The sequence below is a fragment of the Solea solea genome, chromosome 10 (genome assembly GCF_958295425.1).
Source record: "Solea solea chromosome 10, fSolSol10.1, whole genome shotgun sequence".
Classification (NCBI taxonomy): Eukaryota; Metazoa; Chordata; class Actinopteri; order Pleuronectiformes; family Soleidae; genus Solea; species Solea solea.
The window spans coordinates 4,569,096-4,593,825 of record NC_081143.1 but is presented as its reverse complement, the minus strand read 5'-3'; the positions used below and the strand labels follow the sequence as shown (position 1 = coordinate 4,593,825).

General features: G+C 39.1%; 2 protein-coding genes across 2 annotated transcripts; one reads left to right on the top strand and one right to left on the bottom strand.

The window, feature by feature from the left end:
• Positions 1-3,880: 3,880 nt before the first annotated feature.
• Positions 3,881-6,096, top strand: cdkn2a/b (cyclin-dependent kinase inhibitor 2A/B (p15, inhibits CDK4)). The gene is made up of 2 exons (XM_058639727.1): positions 3,881-4,279; positions 5,282-6,096. The coding sequence occupies exons 1-2, from the start codon at positions 4,157-4,159 to the stop codon at positions 5,531-5,533; spliced, it is 375 nt and encodes a 124-aa protein (XP_058495710.1). The 5' UTR covers positions 3,881-4,156; the 3' UTR covers positions 5,534-6,096.
• A 1,575-nt stretch (positions 6,097-7,671) lies between these two features.
• mtap (methylthioadenosine phosphorylase) lies at positions 7,672-20,593 on the bottom strand. Its single transcript, XM_058639672.1, has 8 exons — positions 20,447-20,593; positions 17,685-17,771; positions 17,496-17,554; positions 17,204-17,371; positions 12,155-12,257; positions 11,462-11,701; positions 9,596-9,718; positions 7,672-7,946 (listed from the first exon to the last, which is right to left on the bottom strand). Exons 1-8 carry the CDS (start codon positions 20,468-20,470, stop codon positions 7,908-7,910), a joined length of 843 nt encoding a protein of 280 aa, XP_058495655.1. The 5' UTR covers positions 20,471-20,593; the 3' UTR covers positions 7,672-7,907.
• Positions 20,594-24,730: the final 4,137 nt, after the last annotated feature.

The window sequence follows — 24,730 nt, the reverse complement described above, 5'->3', positions numbered from 1 at the left end:
TTTTGATGATGGTCTTGGTTGTTATTAAAAGCGAGCTTTGATTGTCCACTACAAAGTCTCGCTTTTACTGTGAAAAACGGAGAATCGTTTACTCTTTCATACTTAAAACAGAACATAAAAAGCCATAATGTCTGTAATCACACACACACACACACACGCAGACACGCACACACGCAGACACACATGCATGGGCACACAGGGGACTTCCAAACCAACACACCTCCACCCACACTCAGGCCTCCATCGCTGCAGGCTGTGAACCCCCAGACAAACACACATTCCACACTTGTCTTCTCACCTTCATGCAGATAACCTGAGAATTAAGACGAAGCACACATGCACGCACACACACACACACACACACACACACACACACACACACACACAGCAAAACAGGAAGCACAAGAGAAAATACTTTAGTGCTGCAACCATGTTTGAAAACTTTATGTTAATGGAAAGTCGGCACAGAGAGCTGGGAAGTCATGTGATGATCGTTTGTCGTCATTTGCATAATGCCACCGCACACACACACATGCACAAACACACACACACACACACATGCACAAACACACATTATTTAAAATACATAATCCTAACAGCAGTTGATTGGATGGATTGGATGGAGGCAAAACAATGTCCATATCTGACACATATTACTAATATTATTATTATTATTAGTAGTAGTAATTTGATATAACAAAAATATTTCAGTAGAGAACTTACATTGTGGGCCACACAGTGGTACAATGGCTAGCATTGTTGCACTGCTGGAGGAAGGTCAGGGGTTCAGATCCCGGTTACACCGACAAGCTGAAACTGACATCTGTACTTCATCACCTGTACCATATGGAGGTGTAGGTGTTTTTTTAGCTCCTCCCACACTAGAGATTAGATTGTAGATTAGGTTAACTGGACACTATAAACCAGAGGCCTCAAACTCATGGCCCGTGGGCCACATGTGGCCCCCAAATCAATTTCATGTGGCCCGAATTTTAACATGAAGTTATAATGAGGTTGTTTTTTTCATTTTGCATTATTATTTTTCCATGTCAAAATAAACTCTTTTATTTAGAATTTATATGAAATATGACCGGGGCCACACGGTTGGTGTAGTGGTTAGCACTCTTGCCTTTGCAGCAATAAGACCCGGGTTTGCGACCCGGTTGGAACAAGGGCCTTTCTGCATGGAGTTTGCATGTTCTCCCTGTGTGTGTGTGGGTTTTCTCCGGGTTCTCTGGTTTCAGTCCAAAAACATGCAATATGGGGATTAGGTAAATTGGACTGTAGATGTGAGTGTGATAGGAGGATAAAGCAGGAAAAGATGGATGGATGAATTAAATATGACCGTAAATGTTATTATTTTGATATCTTTTTCTCAGTTTGGACTTTTCTTTTTCACTTGACTGGCCCCCTGCTGACCAAACTGGATGCTCAGTTTGAGACCCCTGCTATAAACTGACCACAGGTGTGAATGTGAGACTGAATGGTTGTTTGTCTCTTTAAAGCCGGGAACCTTTATTACCAGGAATTTATTTGCCCGGGGGAAAAGAATTCCCAGTTAATCTGTGTGGTTTGCCTTTCCACCACACCTCAAAGTTACGGAAAACCCCACTCGGTCGTTTCGTGTCTACTCCTCAGAAAATACGCTCAAAAGAGTCTGGACAGTGTCGTCCGTCCACTTGTCGTACGTCCTTTTCTTTTTTGCTTCATATTTCTGAAATGACCGATTGCGAAATGAATAAGTTCTTCTTTCTTCGTCTTCCTTTAAAGGTCAGAGTTGGTGAGCCGCACTGGCTTCAAAAGCTAAAAAATATGTTCCACCAGTTCTTCACACACACAGCCCCGCCCCTCTAGAGTTCCTGGTCATCTGAAAAGTCCCGAGTCGCGAGTAAGTCCTTCTTTTGGTGAAAGTTTGGGGTCGAGGGAAAGTTGTTCCCCGGGTCATTTTGGTGGAAACGCGCCAAGGTTTTACAAAATCCCGGGTAAATGAGAAAACCCGAGGTGGAAAAGAGGGCTCCTGTGAACTCTTGAGAGAATAAAGTGTGTTTACTTTTATAAAAGGTTGGACGTGCTTCCACTGCTGGCAAATAATGAATACAATGGTAGCCTTCAAGACTTTAAGGATTTCAATTTGAACTTAAAGTGAGTTGAAAGTATTTTGGTATTTTATATTTTTAAGCGATTCATGGTCAGGGCTAAAACTTAACTCCTGGCCATTCCAATTTTGTTTTCAAAATACTATTTTGGTGGCTGATTCGGGGCTTGTTTTTTTTTAAATGTTTCTGTTTGGTTATGTGTCAACCTGAAAGCAGCATCACTCACTCATATAAAGAATAAAATCAGGAAGCATAAGCCACAACCGTGCAGAAAAATCATAATAAAACCTACGTCAAATCACAAGACTTTGTGACTACACACACATGTGTCATCTGGCCTTTTCATATTCCTTTGAAAGAATGAGTGTGTCAGCTTGTTGGGACAAAAATGAGATAATAAATAACATGATAGGAAGACAGGAGACTCAAACAAGTGCTCACGCTGTGTGCGCAAAGGCTCGCCATTTACTGCACAAGCCTGTGCATGTTTGGATACAATGGGATGCTCACATTTTTGTCTCAAATCTGAACAGCTTTTAATCCCGTTTTAATTTAAAAACCAGGGAAAACGTCACAATGAAATATGTCAATAAATAGCCTTAAAATTCCAGCCTAAGCCCAGAGACATTCTCCATTCACGCCGATGACAAACCTGATGCGTCTTATTTTCACCAAGCATTGTTCCATCTACGACAACGAGTCTATTTATCCTCACCTCAGCCAACACAGGCCTTATTTACTCATGAATTATTGGTGACATTCCCAACACAGGCCTTGAATACACGGCTTGTATGTTTGTCTCTGCTCCATCGTTTACAACAGTCGTTAAGGAGTTTAAAGTTTAAACGTGACATGAGTTTCTCTATGACTTGTTGACAGCAACATTTCTGATTTTTTTCCTTTCACTTACACAAATAGTGGCTGTTGTGTTACACATAACTGCTTCCATCTTGAAGAGACACACCACTCATTTGGCAAAAGAGATTCATATGAAGAATCTCATCCTTCTGTCCAGCTGTCAGAAACAGCTGACTCAATTAATTTTTTGTTACTAATGACTAATACAGTAAAACAGTGACTCTGCTTCATATTTTTTTTTAGAATATTATCTATTATTTTGGATATTTATTCCTTTTTATTTAGTTTTGTGTTATCTTGAATCTATTTTCCATCTGTTGTCCCAGGGCAGGAAGCAGAGAGCAATATTTCCACTCACAACAAAGTCACAACAAATACAAAACATCAGAACTATGAAGAGTAACTTGTTGTAAAGACAACATTTCTTGTAACAAAGAGAGACAAAGAGAAACTCTATCATAATAAAGAGAAACTCTCATAAAAAGGAAACTTTCTCATAATAAAGTGAAACTTTCTCATAATAAAGAGAAACTTTCTCACAATAAAGAGAAACTTTCTCATAATAAAGTGAAACTTTCTCATAATAAAGAGAAACTATATTATAAAAAAGAAAAACGTTCTCATAATATAGAGAAACGTTCTCGTAATAAGTGAAACTCTCTCATAATAAATTGAAACTGTCTCATAACAAAGTGAAATTTTCTTGTATATAAGAGAAACTTTCTCACTTTCTGGCTCTGATGTTTTTTTCTCCCCTGCCTGCTTTGCCATCTCAGGGAGATATAAACGTTTCCACAGATTAAATCATCTCCAGATTATCTTTGCATTATTGAATTATTGTAGGCGTCCTCAAGGGCTCGGCCTCATGCTGCAGCATGCGCATGCGCAAAGCTCACACTGCAACATGACGTCACCCCCATTCAAAACACAGACAGACAAGCCTAGACACACACCGAGCGAGAGCGCGCTGGACAGTCAGGCGATGAACGAGCCGCTCATCGACCCGGGAAAACAATAACAACAACCGAGCCAAACTGAGCAGCCGTGCGTGGACACACGGACTGACACACGGACAGACGGACTGCGGTGGACAAACGTCTCTCTCTGGTGTCTCAGCGCTGTCGCTTCTCTTCCAGTGACAGCATCACGTCCCCAAGCTACTGTACCTGTCACAATAAGCTGTCACGGAGGTCACGCGGACGATGACCGTCGTCGATGACCTGACAACGGCCGCAGCCACGGGGAGCACCGCGCATGTGGCGCGTCTCCTGCGGGAAGGAGCCGAGGTTAACGCGGTGAACCGTTTTGGACGAAGCGCCATACAGGTTAGTTAGTGTCTGTTACAGAGGCTTCACTTGAACACATGATGCACTTTATGAGCAATCCCTCACATCCAACGTGACGGAATTTTACACCGGTTGATAGAAAATGGCTTCACATACAAGGACAATTTCAATTTAAGAAACGCAGTGACGCACAGTCCAGTGGCACTCTAATCACAAAGAACTAGTAGATCATCATCTAAATGACAGATTCCTCTGTGTATATATACAGTGTGTATATATATATATATATATGTATATAGTATATGCATTTATGTATATGTATTTAAATAATTCACGTATTTACCAATGTAGCTGAGTTCATAATGTTAAGGTACCTCAAACTAGATTAACCAGTTCACACACTAAACTCATCCATCTGAGAAATGACCATTTGTAGTTTTTTTGTTTTATTTATTTTTTTAAGAATAAACCCAAAACGTTTTTAATTGAGCAGGAGGCCTCCACATCATTGTATTTAGTGTGACTGTTGAAACGCAGTTCAACTTCCCCCATAAAGTCAATGTAAGTCAATTATAAGTAATGTTAGAATTGAAGAAAATTAAAATGAAGTTTTAATGCACCTTTTCCCCCCCCAAAAAAAATCTTATTACTGGCCTTCTTCAAAAATTCTTCAATTGTTCATTTCCATTTAAGACTAGATCAGATACAGTTGTTTATGTGTGGTTATATTTCCACTCTACTGTTTTATGGTGTGTTTTATCAGCGTGAAGAGGTTATTTAATGTGATTTTAACTAATAATGCGAGCAGCATCGAAATAGTTCATTTTCTGTGCATCCACAGAAATATTCATCCGTTCATTTTTGAAGTCATGACGCTCAGAAGCAAAACAAACTCATGTTGGATGATAATCATATTTGAATAAAAATAACGATTGGCCCGGTGTGCTATTTAAACTCCACGTCACAGTCGCACGCTGTGTAATAAGACACACGGATGTTATGATCAGAATAATGACCTGGATGACTGTGTTTATGGTGGAGGTGATGATGATGGGGAGCACGCCGGTGGCGGAGCTGCTGCTGACGCACGGAGCGGACCCTAACGTCGCGGACACGAGCACCGGCAGGACGCCGCTGCACGACGCGGCCAGCGCGGGCTTCGTGGACACTGTGCGGCTGCTGGTCAAACACCTGGCGGACCCGCAGGTCCGGGACAAGGCAAAGTGTCGACCCGCTGATTTGGCTCGAGAGAGAGGTCACAAAGAGGTGGTCGCTTTCCTGGAGTCTCTCTAAAGTAAACACTCAGAGGAACTGGGCCTGTGGAGGCCTGCGTGCGGCCTAAATCACGCAGTCCTAGCGCTGCAAAATGTGTTTTTTTATTCATTTATGTCACTTTATTTCTGACTATATAGGCATCATTATTTTTCCCCCTAACGAAGCCACTCTTCCCTACTGGCATGACATGTAAATAAGCTTATAATACATCTACATGCAGTGTACAGCATTATTTTATTTATCTGTTTTAGCTTCTAAATATATATCCCTAAGCATCTGTAAAAAATAATAATATCCATCCATCTTGGTCGTATTTTACAGCAGCCTGTGGTGTTTTCTAAGAAAAGCTGTGGTTAATATTGAGATAATGAGACTCTTTTGTTTTTTTTTTGTTTGTTTCTAATTTAGAATATTTAAACCAAATATACAAAAAGCCATTGAGGATGTTTTGCACATTTTCTTTGCCCTCTTTCCAAAATCATGGATACTATGCACTTTAAAAAATACAACAAATGTCACCTCTTAAGAGCTGGCATATTTATTTTGTGTTGCCCCGATTAAAGTCCTGTGGGATAAAACTGTGTGTTGTCACAAAGTCTTGTGATTCGACGCAGGTTTGATGATGATGTTGATTTTTCAGCTCAGTTGTGGCTCATGCTTCCTGATTTTTATTCTTTATACGAGTGAGTGATGCTGCTTTCAGGCTGACCCTGTTTTAATTAATATGTTTGATATTCTCTTTTTGTTTGTTTGTTTACTGGCACTATAGTGTATCCTGCGGTCATTAGTGTGGTGTGTTTTTGCCCCTTCTTTAGTGAGTAGAAGCAAAATAATTCTTGCATTCTTGCCATTTTTACATCCACTCTCACTGGACACAGCAGGGAGAAAAGTTGAATTTATTTATTGGGTAACATTTCCTTGGATTTGCTTTTGCTCATCTACTTTTTTTTTAGGGGGAATGTTAAATACAGGAGAAAAAAGGTTTTAGGCTGATTATCATTGTGTAATAGTGAAGCTCTGGGCTGATGTTAAACACACCAATCACATCAAGGCTGATGCAATCTTTCTTTTCTTTTCTTTTTTTTGAGGGGATTTTCAAGTCATGTGGGACCAAAAACACATATTATAAATCAACGAGTGGACAGTATTTAACACATTTGTTGACTTATCTCAAAGGTACAGATTAAGTAATGTATTCATATTTTTCTCAAGTTAAATATTAGCTCATGGTAGTTTTATTCCAGTGCACCGAATATGGGATTTGGCACGACACAGAAAAGCCTCTGAAGCCTCAGCACTTTTGTTTTAGTTCAACATCCTGCACTTTTTCAGGCCCCAGTTAACCGTTATTAAGTTTAGTTCATCCATTTTATGTCAAGCTTGTATTTAAAATTGTATTTATACAGATATTATTTGTGCGGCAGACATTTATGCTACACAACCAGAAAATGTAAATGTGAACCATTAAAACATCCTTTATATTTATTTTTAACTATTTAAAAACATGCCAGCCCAGATTCTATGGACGTTCTAACCTGAACTCTCTGTAGGATCCACTTATGCTGCATATTTTCATCATCTTGAGCCAAAAGGCAATTATTTTCAGATCCTGTGCAGAAAAACTTAAACACTACTTTCATTTTAATCTCACCCTGTGTCCAAATGTGTGTCTGTCATGGCAAAAAAAACAAAACCATGGGATTATTTCAAGATAAATCAAAAATATAAATATTCCCAGTGGCGCGAGCAGGATTTAATCCATAATATATTTTAAATAAAATCTTAAATTGTATGCAAAAAAATGTTTTTTACTCGAGTAAATAATATTTTCAAGACATCAGATTCAACATTCAAAGCGTGTATTTGTTATGGCTTAGGCATATGTGCATATGTACATACAGTATATATATACATATATATTATATCTATACATATACACATACATACATATATACACACACACATATATACATATATATATAACATATATATACACACATGTGTATATATATATAACATATATATACACACACGTGTATATTTATACATATATATATTTTACAGGCAACACAATTATAAAGCTGCAATAATAAAACTGTTGCTTTTAAGTGGCTTTGTACTTAAACATGTGATTGATATAGTGACTTGTGAATGAATGAGTATGAAGAGCAGTTTATTTTGAGTAGAGAAAAACAAAAAACAAACACGCCATCTCCAGCTAAAGACACAGCACATGCATGAGTCGTGCGAGGCACTTTCTTGTGATTCACTGATGAAGAATCCACAGGCAGAGTTCAGTCTGTTGTCCGGGGGTAGGAGTCAGTGCAGGTGGTGTCTGTGATTTCTTTTTTTCTTTTTTTAACCCTTTCCACTTATTTGTTTTCTACGCCCTTTAATGTTTTGGTAACATTACGGAGGACTGTGCCATCGACTGCAACAGAAGGAAGAAAAGAGTCTTTTGTCAGTGACAACTACGCTTCAATCCCACAAAAGTCACCTCATGGTTGTTTTCTTTCTGGGGTTTTTTTTTAGAAGAGAATATAGAACGGAAAGTTTGCGGTTGTTCTATGAAACACAACAAGAAAGTAGTAAACTGCTGAGCCTGTCATTACCAAATATTATTCAGTTTTAATGGAAGACTTTTTAAAAACATTATGAATAAACCTTCTACTCAAGATACACCTGTCGTCCACCAACCATGGTATTTTAAAGCCCCTAAAAACACTAACGCCTCCATTTTACTTAGAAAACGCCGGAGCTGCATCTATGTGCAAATACATGAGACCCGTGGAAACAATGACACAATTAACTTCCTGGTCGGGTCTCAATCAGCCACGACTTGACTGGCAGTATAGGAACAAAAAAACTCTTACTTTCAGTTCCAGTTTCACCTCAACGTCTATTAAAAATCCCTCCTCTGACTTTATCGTTGTCGTAGTACTTAGTACTTTATGAAACTAAGGGGGAGACAGGTAAAGACTAAAGAGACAATCAGCTTCCTGGTCACACCGTCACATGCGTCACAGCGTCGATGCAGACGGCTACTGAACCAGAGCTGAAAGATCATTTTTAACTGAAAATGGCATTTTAAATAAAAATAAATGATGGCGTACACGGTCTTACTACACCTCACTACAACCTTCATGTTCCTCAAACATGTTCAAAAGTATTGTTGCTAATGGACGTGCACAGTGTAAAAACACTCATGAGACTTAACATACCTCTGAGGATTTCTTTTTAATACATGCAGTGCTTAACAAGTGCATTAGACCCCTAAATTAACAGCATTGGTAATTATCAGTCATTTTCTATGTTCCTGTAATGGTTAATAAATGCAGAAGCTCTTTAACCAAAATGTTAACCAAAATTACACCTAATCCTAAAATATAATTATTATTGTTGTCCATGAATTTTCAAATTTACTATTAAAAAATAGTAAAGCACATTTTTATTTCTTGATTAAGATGTCAAATTATAGCTATTTTCTTGCATTCCTGGACAGAAAGTTAGATTTAGTTGTTCAATATTTATGCTTCATTCATTTCCAACTTCTCCCAGAAGAAGCCCAGTGAGCCGACTCAAATTTGGATAGAAAAATGTGAATTCAGTTTGTTATTGTCCAAATAAATAATAATAATATCAAGTCTCATTTTTATGACATGTGGTCTAATAAATTTGTTCAAAAGTATGTTCATACGGTAACATACCTTTTCAGGATTTATTTTTAACGCATATGTACATTTAATTCATGCAGATGAAGCATTTTAATGAGCAATTCATTGATTTAAGACAGTGCTATGCATTACTGCATGTAATGTAATGTAGTGCATGCTAAAAGGCAAAGCACCATAGCAGCAGTGTCTGAGCTCCCCGACAGATGAAGGGAACACACACTGCACACTCCTATGGAAGGCAGACAGAGGGGTGGGTCCCATAAAGCTCGATCTAAGTGTGGCCCATTACTCCTGACACTTAAACCTCATTGTAAAAATATAAACTCTAGATGGTTTAATAAACAGACCCTCTTTCACATCTCTAAAGAAATGATGGAAATGAGTCACCGTAAAGTTGACAACTTACTTTCAAAGTCTTTATTGTCTGAGCCCAGTCCATCTGACTAATCTGCGGTATTGCAGTTAGCAGGATACTGCTGGCTTTGTTAGCGTTCTCCTTCATCGTCTTCAGTACATTGTCAACACAGACCTAAGACAAGGGAGGGAGAGGGGGAGGAAGCAGCCTGTGATTAATAAAAGTAACAGCAGTGCACTTTTTCCTTGCGTCACCGTAACTTTGCATGATATATTTCTTTATATCCATCCTTCCTTGTTGTTCTAAGACAAATATTTGCACAAAATGTGGGATGTTCTATACGAGGTCAAAGGTTTCTCCTCAAGTTTATTGTCTTTGCTGTTAAAATAAGACATACTGTCAAGTAAATGACAACGACAATTCCTATTTCACTCACATCACTTGAAGAATAAGCTAATACAAATCCATTTATCTACAGTATCTGCTGAGGTCACATGCAGAAACTAAGGCCACATTTTTTGTGGTCAAGAATATCCGTTTATGTCAAAATGAAATGATGTGCTTGTGTCGTTCAGCACATTTTCTGTCCTGTGCTCGTGTTTTTCTCCTGCAACCTTCATTAACTCTCCCCGTGAGTGCTTTGTTTTCATGTCGCACTCATGCTGCTGTGGTGTTTGCGATTAAGACAGTCAAGCTGATGAGTCAGTGTGAGTCAACCTCCTCTGGCAACGCTTCCACCGGAGGCTGGCAGGCTAGCTGCCGGGGGTGGGGTGTGTGGGTGGGTGGTGTGTGTGTGTGTGTGGGGGGGGGGGGGGGGGGGGGGGGGGGGATGGTGTTGTTTGGATGAAGCTGAGAGAGTGTGTGGTGGAGTGGAGGAGGCGGAAGGATGTGGCGAGCATTCGGCAACAGGAGGTGCAAAGAGGTCAGCTGCAGGAACTGGGAAGTGAAGTTGTTACTTTGGCTGGATCAGTGACAGAACTCGCCCACATGCTTTTTATCTACAGCATTATCCAGATTGTCTAACAAAGAGGAAGTTACTCAGAAACCATAAGAAGCCCCAGATATTCAAACGTAAACTAGTTCAATATCCTGGCCAAAACCGTTTTCAACAATGAAAAATGATGAGTCATTTTTATTTTTATTAATATTATTGACAGACAATGTCCTGTCCAAACACTCACTCGCATGCTGTAGTAAAAAGTGAGGACCTCATGTATCCAAACTTTGTTTGAATGTAGTTTTCATACAAAAATAAATACTAAAATAACAAACAAAAAAAATAAAAATAAAAAAGGCATCTCAATATTCTTAATTTCACTGTGTTCGGTGGACGTGAATGTGTGGCTGGTATCTTTTTAATCACCGTCTGTCACACTGTGCTGTGTGACAGTCATATCAGAGCGACTAGCACAGAGATAATTGTAATTACTGTAAACTGTAATTCAATTAACTGTATATGATATTAGGTGAAGTCAAAAAATACCACTGTATTTTTTCTGAAGCACATTTTCTGTCTCCAGCACAGAGGGAGGAGATCCAAGAGATCAAAACATCTACGAACAGCTTAACAATGATGGAATGTTTGGCAACAGCTTTGTAAAACCCAAATACCTGTAATGACGACATATATAGCTGATGATAAATACTACATTTAGCTCACAGAAGCATCCTAGTAAAGTGCTAATAGTCTTAAATCAAATGGTCTGACAATGAAAAACAAAGAAAACTAAAGTGGGATGTAGCTCAACATTTATGACGATTGTTGTACAAAAAAACAAACAAAAGGTCAGGAAGGACGTGATATCACATCCTTTCAAAATAAAGTGCATCACCCATGACTAGCAGTAATTAACTCAAATACAAGGACACCACACACAAAAGTAGCAAAACTGGCTGGACTTCCAGCCTGCCACTCACCGCCTCCTCATGTTCCTTCCAACAGTCATAGTCCGTCGCCATGGCGATGCTGGCATAGCAAATGCCAGCCTCTTTGGCGAGGACTACCTCAGGCACGGTCGTCATGTTGATGACATCAGCCCCCCACTGGCGAAACATCAGGCTCTCTGCCCTGGAGGAGAAGCGGGGCCCCTCGATCGTCATCATGGTCCCTCGCACGTGGCACTTGACGCCCAAACTCCTCGCCACCTCCACCAAGACCTGCACCAGGAGAGAGGAGCGAGTGTGTGGCTTCACTGAGCTAATGAAAGAAACGTCTATACGGTAGAGTTGGCCGAGAGAAACATGTTCAGCTCTGTTCCAAATAGAGAAGGACTGACAAGGACCAGATGGTCTAATATCATCATGAAAATAAACAAACCTGTGAATACATGGTTTTTAAAATAAAATAGAAAATCATTTACACTATGGTTTGATAAAAATTGTAATAATAATAATAATAATAATGATAATAAGTAGAAATAAAAATAATAAAATAAAATAGTACAAAAAAGAACAAAATACTTTAACTGTTTAAACACATTTTAAGGTTTAATAAAAATATTAAAGACTGAATTATCCTGAACGTGCGCTTAAATCTTAACATTTCTTCTTTTGTCCAGCTCCAGAAATTTAGGATTTAACAATATGCAACAATTGTTTTCATGGACTCACCTCTCTGGTTCTGTTACAGAAAGGCTCAGCCATGGGGATGTGACACACGCCTGCAGGACTGGTGGGCTGTCCGTCATACAGTGTCTGAGCTCTCTTAGTAGTCCTAACAAATAACAAGTAATTAGAGAGTTATCAGGGCAACTAAGACAAAATTACAAAACACTTTCTGTAAATTAGCCAAATATGCAGAAAAAATATGAAAAAAAAAAATCAAAATTATACATGGGTAAAAGTAACTCAAATAACCACAAATTGCATACAGAAGAGTATATAGAAGAAAATGTATATAGAAGAACACACATGATAAACCTTGGACCTGCAACTAAATTGCATGGTGTACCTAATAAAATGACTGGTTAGTGAGTGTATATGTACACCACACTATAAAAACAATCATTAGTTTATTTCAATATTCTACCAGGTGAATTAATAGATTTTTTTTTAATTAATTTTTATTAATTAATAAATAAAAAAGGAATTTTTAAATAATATAACATTTGTAAATACTGATTTATTTTAGGTTTAACTTTAACTAGCACTATTATTATTATTATTATTATTATTATTATTATTATTATTATTATTATTAATAATAATAATAATAATAAAATAATAATAATATAATTATTATTATTATTATTGTTATTATTATTGTGTGTTCTATTCAATTATTTTCAGTGAAAATAAGCTAAACCAATGTAAATGCAAAACTATGATAAGGAAACTAAGAGGTTTAAGGCCCACGTGTGATTGTAAAGCTTAAAAACTGGACACTGAAAGCCTGCTTATGGAGCCAAAGAAAAACAGAGGTGTTTGCCTAATTGTGGCATCGATAAAATGAAGCCTCAAGAAACAAGCTGTCACATGTGGGACAAGTCTGAGCATGTCTCAGCATGCTACTTCCTCATTTGTGATAAACAGATCTCGTCTGTGCTTGATACCGGTAGTTGGCTCTATTCACAACCAGAGGCAATGTGATGAACACATGTGCAACTACACCCAGGAAACACACTGCGGCAACACAATCAACTACTCCATTCAGTCTCAACTCAACCAAGCATACGCCGACTCATTGATGACGAATAACTGAGCCGTCCCGTTCCTGTACGTCTCACTGCATATATCAAGTTATTACATGGAATTTGTGCAGTCAGTCAACAGAGAGAGCACAAACACTCCCTCAGGGTCATGCTGGTACAACACTACACATAAGGACATATGCATGAGCACTGAGGTCAGAGATACTTCTGAGAGAAAATGCTTTCTCGTGGGAAGATTTTCTCAGGTTCACCGACAAGCGTTTTTTTAACTCTGAAGGAGGAATTTGTTATCACCTACTGTAATATGAGCCACTGTAACAGAATACATGCTGTGTGTAAAAAACAAATTCCTAAAGGGCATTATAGTATCTGTGATGACGTTGCTCTAAATATGAGCATTCATGACTTGTTTACACGTCCATCACTTCAGAGCAACGTTGTTATTTATACGGGGAGGTGCTTGTTGAATGGAAGATGCACAATTTAAGTCACTTTTATTTACATAGTCCAACATCACAAACACAGGTTTCACAGGAAAAAAGTTATAATAGTCGAGTAAAATACTTTCTTATTTAAATCCACCCATCTATCCATCCACTATCGACAGATGAATCCAGCAAACGGATAGTGTGTTCTGCCATCTAGTGAAGCTCCCATCAATGTGCTGCCAGGTCACAGTGAATCTACCTGCTTCTGCCAGCTGACAGTGATTGAGAGCTGGATTATGCCGTAGACCCCGTTACTGATAGAGGTTTTCCCACTATAAGGGTTTCATCACGGCTCCTTGGGAAATGTTGCAGATTAATGCACGTCTTGTCTTCTAGAATATACAGGTGTCTACTAAATAAAGTACAGGTACTATCACTAATGTAAAAGCAAAAAAAAACTGGTGATCCTTCAACTGTTGTTAGACAACTGCTCTGACAACAGCCAAAAAACAAAGAACCTTTGAAGAATGGGAAAAAAGCAGCAACAGTGTTGGCCCTCTGTGAGCCCTGGGAAACTGTACAGCATAGCTTACCATACTAAACACAAAGGTGAAATCAGATGTTCATTCTTGAGAGAGCTTGCATTTCAACTGATTGTAGATGACAGCACAGTAACAGTGCCTTAAATACATCTATACAAGCATCTCTTGTGGATTGCAGGAGGAACTACGGCTGAACGATTTTGAATGATTTTGATTTTTCGCAGTTTCACACGCAGTGTGATATTTGTGCCGATCAGTGAGAAACAAAGATGTTTTCTTCAATCTGGAGAATACGGTGTGTATAGGTCAGGACAACATTTAATCTAAAATGGTAATTTGACACACATTTTTGGCTTTAAAGAAATATTGCGCCTCCTGCGACTGCAGTAGGCCATATTGCGATTGTTCAGGAACTGGATGAAAATCCAGCTGACACTGGGCATGAGGAAGTGTTTTCACCCTGGACAGATCACCAGTCTATTACAAGGCCAACATACAGAGACAAACGACCATTCACACTCACAATACCCTCGATGGGGCGATCTAAAGTCACCAGTTAACCTAAATTTAAATTGCGCATCTTTGGACTGTGGTACACTGTGGTACACTGTGGTACACTGTGGTCGAGGCGGTGTGTTGCCATATTGGTGTAAGATGTTTCCATTGGTGGAATGTCACAGGCTACATTTCTTATTCTCACCACAGCCTGAAGCCAACTGTGACAGTTAAGAGCTCAAGAGTTTTCCCACTAGACAGGATAGTAAACAAATATTGGCTTTGACATTTGTGTCAACCAAAGTGAGTAAAGCCCTTCCTCCCGTTCTCACTCAGCTATCTGGATGTTCTTGTCACACAGTAACATGAATCCTGTCATTGAGATTTGTGGGAAGATGCTTGAATTGTACGGTAAAGCACTTGTGCAGTTTTTACTAAACGACCGACTATTATCTTTTGAAAGCAGCACTGACTGATTTCAAAAGTAACAATAAGACAGCTGGTAGTCTAATCTAAGACAGGTTATTTAAGAAGAGCAAACAGTATAACCACTTTTATTTACATAGTATTAATGTAATCTGGAAATGTTTTATACCTTTTTTAATTTATTTGATGAAACACTAGCACAGTGTGTGGGAATGTGCAGTGATCTGGACTAGATTTAAGACGCTGTACTTTATTGTAATTGTACAAAATCCAAAACGGATGTTTCTGTTTTATCTGTAATATTTAATATCCGTTATGCAGATATTCTCAGGTACAACATGAAAAGGGGTTTGATGGGACCGTCTGAAAGTTCCCCTAAGTTAACGGTGTCAACCACTCTCTCGTACATCTGGACAGGGGCTTTTCCTGGAACTGGCCATGTGTACACGGGTGTGTGAAAGAACAGCGTTTCAGCTGCTCAGCAAATAACTTCCCCAGCATTGCTCATCTTTTAACAGTGCCCACATTCATCCAGCTGAGTAGCACCGATTGTGCTGAAGCAGAATGGAGTTCGAGTGCAACTAAAATTAGGCTGAAGATCAGCTGAGCTCCCCAAACGCTTAAAAACAATGAACATTCAGGAAAAGTGTGAAATGTAGCTTTATTGTGACTCATCTACTGAGCACTGATCTATTCAATTTGTTCAATAACAGAATCAGAAAACAATAACGCCTACTTGTTTTAACCCATGAATGATGCCTCCACCCAATTACTAGTCTGAGTGAACATCAATTCACCAAGCACTTTACTAGGAACACTTAAAGAATACTGGGTAGAGCCTCTCTTTGTCTCCAAGACTTGGAGATTGGGGTCCATGGTAGCATGACTGCTTCCGATCATTTCTGGATTTGCTCATCTTCCATTAAACCACATCCTAAAGATTTTCTATTCCGGTGACTTGGGAGGCCAAAGAAATACACTGAACTCATTGTCATGTTATTAAAAAACAGTTTGAGAAAACTTTTGCTTTCTGACATGGTGTGTTATCATGGCGGAAGTAGCCATGAGAAAATTGACTAATTGCAGCCACAGAGAGATGCACAAGGTCACAGACGACTCTCAGATACTGTGGCATTCAAACAATGACTGACTGGGATTTCAAGGGTTCAAAACATGTCAGGAAAATATCCAGTGTGTCATTAAACAACCAGCAGCCTTGGTGATGACACATCACCAGAAATTCTCAGAGATTTTTCAGGATTGTCAACTCAAAACTGTTCTCCGTGGTCCTTTTTTAATTTGGCACTATTCAGTTTCCATGAATTATGCACATTTTCAAAAATACTCTGAGAATTACTCTGAGAATAGCAAGTGACTTCCTCTCTACTTTATGTCCTCATCTTTAAGGATTTTAAATGAAGTGGCAGACCCCATCTGCATGCTTTTGCATCAAGGTAAGACTAATTTTCAGGACAATGTCATCTCAGTTAGCTGGCAAAACAAAGGCAGTAGTGTAGTAGCAGGTGCAGTTACCTGCGAGTGAAGAGGTAAACTACTGTTGACACGCTCTGAGGATTTTTGAAATCATTACAGTCATTGTTTGGAGGACTTATGGTTAATATGGCTCCTGTGACTAATCCAGCAAAAAAAATCTTCAACAGGCCTCTGGAAGGAAAATTTTTCAGACTTTCTTCCGTAGTTTAAGTTCATAGTAACAATACATCAGACTAGCATAAGTAATGGGACACTTCGATTGGCAATTGGCCCAACTTCTTTTAGGGAAAGTTTGATGAGTAATGGATTTCCAACTGGATCAAGGTCTGGGCTCATTCCAGGCCACTAAAGAACAATCTAATGTTTCCTTCTCATTCAGTCAAACTGCTTGTACGTGTATATTCTGAATCATTAACCTGTCGGAGGTGCCGTTAGGCCTGTGACTAAAACAGGGCTTTGTTGAGCCTTACAGAGATTCATGGCATCATATGCAGACAACACTATAATCCCAACAAATCTATCATATTAAGAGACAAGTCCCGTGAGTACAGAAGAAGAGAAAAGAAAAAAAAAACAATATAATATGTATGTCATAACCTGCTGATTTGGTCTTGCCACACTCACCTGTCAATGAACTGATCAATGATTACAATGTCTCCAGGCTGAATCTCCTCCCGAAGTGAGCCACAGGCCGTGGTAACCAGCAGGTGTGTGCAGCCCTGTTCTCTCAGTGCCCAAATGTTGGCCCGGTAATTCACATTGGATGGCATTATGGTGTGTTGCCTTCCATGTCTAAGATTTGAAAATGGAGTAAAAAAAAAAAAAAAGATGTGAGGACATCTTCAGTGCTTTTGACAAGAGCAAAGTTTGTCCACTAGATGGTGCTAGCGGAGGAAAAATGAATGCACTTACTTACCTTGCAAGGAGCACACACTCCACATTTTTTATTTTCCCCAGTATCAGAGCATCAGATGGCTGTACAAGAAGAGAGGGACAATCAGGTTTTAGGAAAGGAAATAAGCCAGAGTGTCAGTTGAGCTTTTGTTTCAGGTTTCTCCTTTAAACTAGTCATTTTAAAGAAATTTTAGCCTTAAATTTCACCAACCTTTCCATACGGTGTATCAACATAAAGCTCAGTCCTTCCCTCCAAGATGTCTGGATCATCAAGTCCCGAACCCCCAATTATACCAATCTAGATGGAAAAAAAAGTAGTCACTGCTTCATTAGAATAAATAACTGACTCTGACACACAAATATTACATTGTAGATTCATCAGAGTAGAACTATGTTATTAACGTTAACGCTGTTGCATTGTCTGTCACGTAGCCTAGAGTAAGTGCAGTGGAATTCTATTACTTCTATTAATTCTCCTTCACATCTTTCGTTGATCTAGTGAAGTTTTTCAAGGAGAAGTGGTAAGGAAAGGATTTAAGCGATACATTTTTGGACTTTTATAGATTCACCTGCAGTGTCAATGGAATATTAACCTAAAACTTACTACTTAAACTGAATGTAAGATAACTAAAACTAATGTGAGTATCATGACATAATTGCTCAAAATATCAATAAAAAACAAATCCAACTTGTAATTACAGAGATAGACTAAATAATTTTTGTTTGCCATTTCATCTACATTAATTTGTACTGGACAATTAATATTCAGTATTCCATTCATCCATTATCTACCACTTTATCCTCCACTGGAGGGTCGCGGGGGGTGCTGTGCCAATCTCAGCTGACATAGGGCGATAGGCGGGGTACACCCTGGACAGCTCACTAGTCCATCACAGCCACCACTCACCAATTTACCTAATCCCCATATTGGATGTTTTTGGACTGTGGGAGGAAGCCAGAGAACCCGGAGAAAACCCCACACAGGAGAACAGGCAAACTCTATGCAGAAAGGCCCTTATTCCAACCGGGGTTTGAACCCAGGTCTTCTTGCAAAGGCAAGAGTGCTAACCACTACACTAACTGTGTGGCTAATATTCATGTATTAATATTAATATTAATTAATCAGTTGATCGTTGCTCAGTTATGCAAGTTTAGACATTTCTGTTACCAGAAACTTGATAAATGCAGTGCTAACACTACATACTAGATCATTTTTTTCCAAGACCTATTTCATGTTTTTCAGCAAAGAAGACTGAAAACACTGCAAACACCAGACAAACCCCACTCCTCAGAGGATCCTGCAGTGCTTTTTGAACAGATGACTTCTGCCCTTCCATCTAGTTTTACCAGCATAACATGTTTTGTCAGTCTCTCTGTATTACAGGTATACGTGACAACATTTTGATGAGTCATAATTTCGTTGTGACTAGTACAAACTGTAGTTGTAGATATCTGTGATGTCTTTCTTACTTATCTGCAATTCAGTTTTACTATTCAGAATGAAGTCACTTTTGCCATTCATGTGTATGGGGTATGTCATTATAGATATCTACACTTCAGTAACAGATACCCTCAACTGAATTGTAGAGATCTATAATATCAGTTTCAGATATCTACAACGTCATTATGACGAGTCACAATTCAAGTTTGAGATATCTACAACTCCAGTCTGACTATCTGAAACTTAATCCAAGATATCTAGAGACAGAGTAGATATCTTCAACTGAGGATAACTAAAGATATCTTGAAATTTAATTATGAATAGTCATACAAATAACCTCAAGCATGACTCTTGTGGTTGCTGTGTTGTCCTGAGATAGACGACAACACCACTTTATGATTACAGTACTGCAGTTTATAGGTCGTCTCCTTCTACTTGCGGGTCAAATACCGGGGAGGAAATGTTGGTGCATGAGCAGAACACCAAGTCCGACTCCAGTCCGACTAAGCATATACATACAGGAATAATAGGACTATGAATCACATTATCCAGCTATGTTTGTGCGACTAAGGGCGCATTTACACCAGGATAGTCCTGCACTACGTCACACAGTCACACAGTTACACAGTTACAAGAGCTGCGGTATCACACCTGCCCAAATAAAGCGGATTAACCAAGGAAACAAACTCAGATTCGTGGAAAGTGGATTAAACAGCTCTGGTGTGGAAAGCACCCAAAGACTAGACATTAAGAAAACCGAATGATTGTCTTAGACCGACTAAAATCTGACATTTACCAAGCTTGTAAACGCACTGACAGACAGAATCGTGTGGCGCTTCATCTGCATTGTGTGAACTCACTTATGGTATGAATGCAGCACACATTTGTCCACATTTAAAAGTTATGGTCTGCAGCTTTAATGTTTAACATTAGTTTTAATTACATTATGTGAGTGTATTGCTGTGCAAATATAAAATAAAGATAGGAGAGTCAACCTATAAGTTTGTTCAGGGTAAGCAATTTAGTGTATCATTTGAGAATGATATTAAAAGCCAAAACTAGCAGCCAAATAACAGCAGCATATATTGCCCATCGATTGTCCTGATTTAAAAGAGTCAGCAGAGTCACCTATTGGTCTTGTGAGCAGTTAGGACTTGGATATTTTTTCAACCACTGATAATCAGCCTGTCTGCAGTTGTCACAGTGTGCAGTAGCTCAGAGCTGCCGGGTGAACACGTGCTAAAAACACTGCACTTTTTTTAGACGGTTTATCTAAAAAGGTCGTACACAGTACAACTCTAAATCAACACTGGAGTTCGCCTGTATACATTTTAGCTTGTCGTTTTTTTGCTGTCGCTATTCCCACTAGTCCGCAGAGTCCGAGTACAGCTTTGCCCAAATGATGCTATGAGCTTGTGGTCGCAGTTCAGAATGGTCTTACCTAGCTATGCTCACATTGATTCATGGAGCGAGTTCAAACACAAAGTGTGAAGGGAGCAAAGTTTTCGCGACATTACGCTTCAGATTATTACCTTGATGGGAACCGTGGAAGCCATGACAATGAGCCGCCTGTGAGAGATTTAACCAAATCTTGTATTAAACGCTTTATAACTATTGCTAACAACATCCGGCAAAAGCGTGAACAAACATATATCTTCCTGTTTGTTTACTTTCAGAATAAAAGCATACATACAACCATGCTTTTAGCTCGTTTTTTGGGGCATAACTGTATTGTCAGTTTTTTACAAAGCAAACTATTAATTTGAAATTGCTGCTATCTTCTACATTTAACATGTGTGGGCGATGTTTCTATTCTTTGTAAATATGATCTGCTGAATAACAGAATTCGCAGAATTTCAAAACAAAAGTGTCTGTATTGATATGGAACAATATACAATAAAAAATAAAATAAAAAGTGATTGATGATGTATAATGAATCTTTAAATTAAAATAAACATGCAGAAATAACAAATTATCACTTGATTTTATGGATGTTGGGCTACATAAATAAAAGTGACTTGATTTGACTAGACTATTATTACTACTACTATTTATTTACATATTTACTTATCAGTATCAAATACACCCAGTGATTATTTTGTGTCAGCGTAATTGAGTGATTTCCCAAAATACTTTGTATTTCCAGCATTACTTACAATAAATTCATAAAACTTTAAATACTGAATTCTAGTGTTCTATTTTTCCTGTCTCAACGAAGACTGTAAGATGACTGGATTTCATATAACTCACAAGTTGGACCCCAATGGAAGGAGCTCAAACTCCAGTTCCTGTAAAATGAGGTGCAAAGCAGAGAGACAGCTTATGAGACAGGGTCATACACAAAGGAACACTTAACCGCCACCAAGTTACAGGTCTTTTCCAAGTTACACTTTTCTGGTTTGTGAAAACAAACCAGAAAAGTGGAAAGTTTCTCAGCAACTGCACTGCACACATCTTGCCGTTCAGACCTTTGTGTATTGTGATATTGACAGTCATAAACCAGAGTGTCCAGGCAGTTCTGTGGCTGCTTGTAAAAAAAGAGCAACACATTCATCAGAGCTTAGAACCAAATAGACAGAAAGTGGAGGGGAGCCCACAAAAGAAACAGACACCTGTGGAAATTAGAGTTATAGTATGGAGGTCAGAGAAGGACAATATTGTGGTTTGTTCTCAAAGGACTGTTGAATATTTTAAAGCTGTGGTACATATGGTTGGCCACTGATTGAAAATCTTCTATTCTGCATCATAATCAATATCTGGACTTCCTTACTGATTCCTGAACAATACTTTTTTGATACCAATTTAATCAAAAAATGTTGACAAAATAATGACATCCCACATCGCAGACACTCCCACGCTGTACACAAGGTGATGCATTTTATATCACGATTTACAGAGGGAAGGTGAAAGCATAACAGCTACATTAGTAAAGAGAGACAGCAGCACCAGAATATTTGGATAAAATGGACCCGAAGATACTTACACACATTTAACACACTACACTTTTCACTTGTACTTTCAGAAGGGGAGTGCATTGAGAGTTAGTCTCAGTAGTTTTGCTGTAGTCCTACTAAAATCATTTATTTATTCAAGAGACCAGGAACAACACGATCTGTTGGGTTTAATCAGAGGAACAGCTTACAGAGCTTTTCACAGAAAAGGGATCACCTGTTTAGTTTAGTGAGCAACTAGGTGGCAATTATTTCAGTTTCTTAAGCCCTAAACAAATGAGGCAAAGATACATATAACTTTGATTAGAATGACAGAGTACTTTAATCTTTAACAACTTTAGATGAAACACTGCTCGTCTCATTGGTTAGTTGCTACTTTCATTGTTATGACAAATGCCTTTATTTTTGACTCATGCACTTTAACTAACTTCACTTTAAAATTCACTTACTAAAATTAAACATTTTTATGTTGATCTTCATTTGTTTGGCGAGTTGAAACATTGACATAGAAAAGACGTTCTCATCTTCTCGAAACATGATTAAAAATGAGAACAAACTAAGAACACGTCTTGAAAATTAAAATACAGCTGAGCTTGTAACGGGTCAGGGGAGGACCCAAATGCAGTACACGGAGGCAGGCAGACAGTTGGTAATGACGTTTATTTAACACAAAGTTGAGCAACAGTTCAATAAAAACCCTGCAACGGGAAGCTGGGTTCACAGGAGATCTCTGGTTGTCTGGGGAGGACGGAGCGTGTCTGCTGTAGGCCTATGTGGACGGGGAAGCAGACTGGTGTGTGACGCACAGGCACACACACACACGATAGTTCGTAGGCTGAGCTCTGTACCGTGAAATGCAGAGGGAACTTGAGCCCAAGACAACAAGCTGGAGAGACTAGTACAGAACAATGTGGCACTGAGTGAACTGAGAGGTGAGTTTATATACCAGGTTGATTGGTGATCAGCGGAGAGTTGGACTAATGAGTGGCTGGCAGATGAGGAGAAGGAGGAGCTGGTGGAAACACTGGGAGCTGAGGTGAATGAGATGACTGAGAGGGAAGATCATGACAGAGCTGGGCAATGGGCTGACACTTGGGGTGTTTAGATTTAATCTGTCCCATAAGCTCACACTTGTAATTTCTGTGCTACTATCAGTCCAGATCTTTCCTTGTCAGAGAGGGGGAAACCTTGGGGGGGGGGGGGGGGGGGGGGCTGGTTGAAATTGACCTCAGGAGGCGGGGCAACCTAGGATGAGTCACATACTGTTGGTTCAGGGTCTTGAATAAGCTTGGGCTGGTAATCAATAGTAGGAGGAGCAATACGGCCAGGGTCAAAGACGTTCATACCAGTAGGACTGTAGGGTTGTAGTAGGAGTTGGGCCGGATATAAGTATGATGGATACTGAGTTGCAGACCAGGGATATGCCCTCTTCTAAATGTAGCACCTGGTTCAAAGAGAGACAGATCAGTGTGACGCTGGCATACAAGATACAAGAATACAAACCCTGAAGTTTAAACTGTTAAAAGATGGGTCTCACCAGTGTCTTCTTTCCCCTCTGTGACTGTGGCGAGACCTAATAGAGCGAGACCTAATAGAGCAGGGAGACAGTTTTTCCATCCATCCTTTTTCTACTGCTTTATCCTCCACATGAGGGTCGCGGGTGTTGCTGTGCCAATCTCACCTGACATAGGGATGATAGGCGGGGTACACCAATTTGCCTAATCCCCATATTGCATGTTTTTGGACTGTGGGAGGAAACCAGAGAACCCATAGAGATGAAGCTGACTTAACCTCCTTAAATTATCTCAATAATTCCAGTCACCATTCAATATGTGCCTGCTTTTTTGAGAGATATAGTTGATGATTTTTTAGCGATATCTCTTACATTCCTTATTAAACAATGTCAAAGTCGACACTGGCGCGCTCAGTGAATCACCTGCCAAGTTTAAAGAGACAGCTGTGTCATCAACCGACAGACAGACGTCCCTTGCGTGTATAGATTTATAGAATATAGAAGATGAAAAAGAACGAGAAGACTGACCAGCAGAGTTCGTGCATGTTAGGTGCAGCCTGTTTGATCCTTAAATTTGTCGACAAGCTTCATGAAGAAAACAGACGATATATACATTAAGTGCACGTTTAAACATCAGAACAAACACACATCAAAACGCATGCATGTGATGTTACCTTCTGAAGACATTTGTTGGCGACAAGCTTTAAATCTGCAGCTGACTTCATGCATGTGAAGCAGAAGCGTTCCTCTGAGTTTAACAAGAAAACCCAGACACCTGGAAGCAAACCGTCCTTGTTTAGTTGTGTTGAGTTTCAAGCAGTTTGTTTTGACAACCAGAGCATTATAGAAATAAGAACTCAGAGTGATCGCAGAAGCTGGTTCGTTGCATATTGGACAGGAAATAATCAGGGATTGAGAGTGAATTGTCCCAGACATTCTCCATCTGAGAGAAAAACAAGGCATTTTTTCTATTACTCAGGTGCCTGAAATAGTGTAAAAAGTCTTCAAAGTTAGTAAGTGTATACTGGCAGTTGGTGTCTGTAACATTGCATTTCTGCCACCTCCTGAATTACTTCTTAAATCCTTTTGGGGTTTTTTTGTAGGTTATTTGTCTCTTCTCCCTTTTCACCCAAATTTCATTATTTTTATCAATGTTTCTTCCTCTTCATTTCTGGTCCTCTGCTGCTCTCTCACTTCAAAGCTACAGTGGGTTGCATAAATATCTGCACCCCTTTAACTTTTCAACATTTTGCCATGCTAGGACCAGAAACATAAATGTATTCAATTGAAATCGATGTGAAAGACACACACTAAGGGACACACAATCGTGAAGTTTTTCATAAATACAAAAC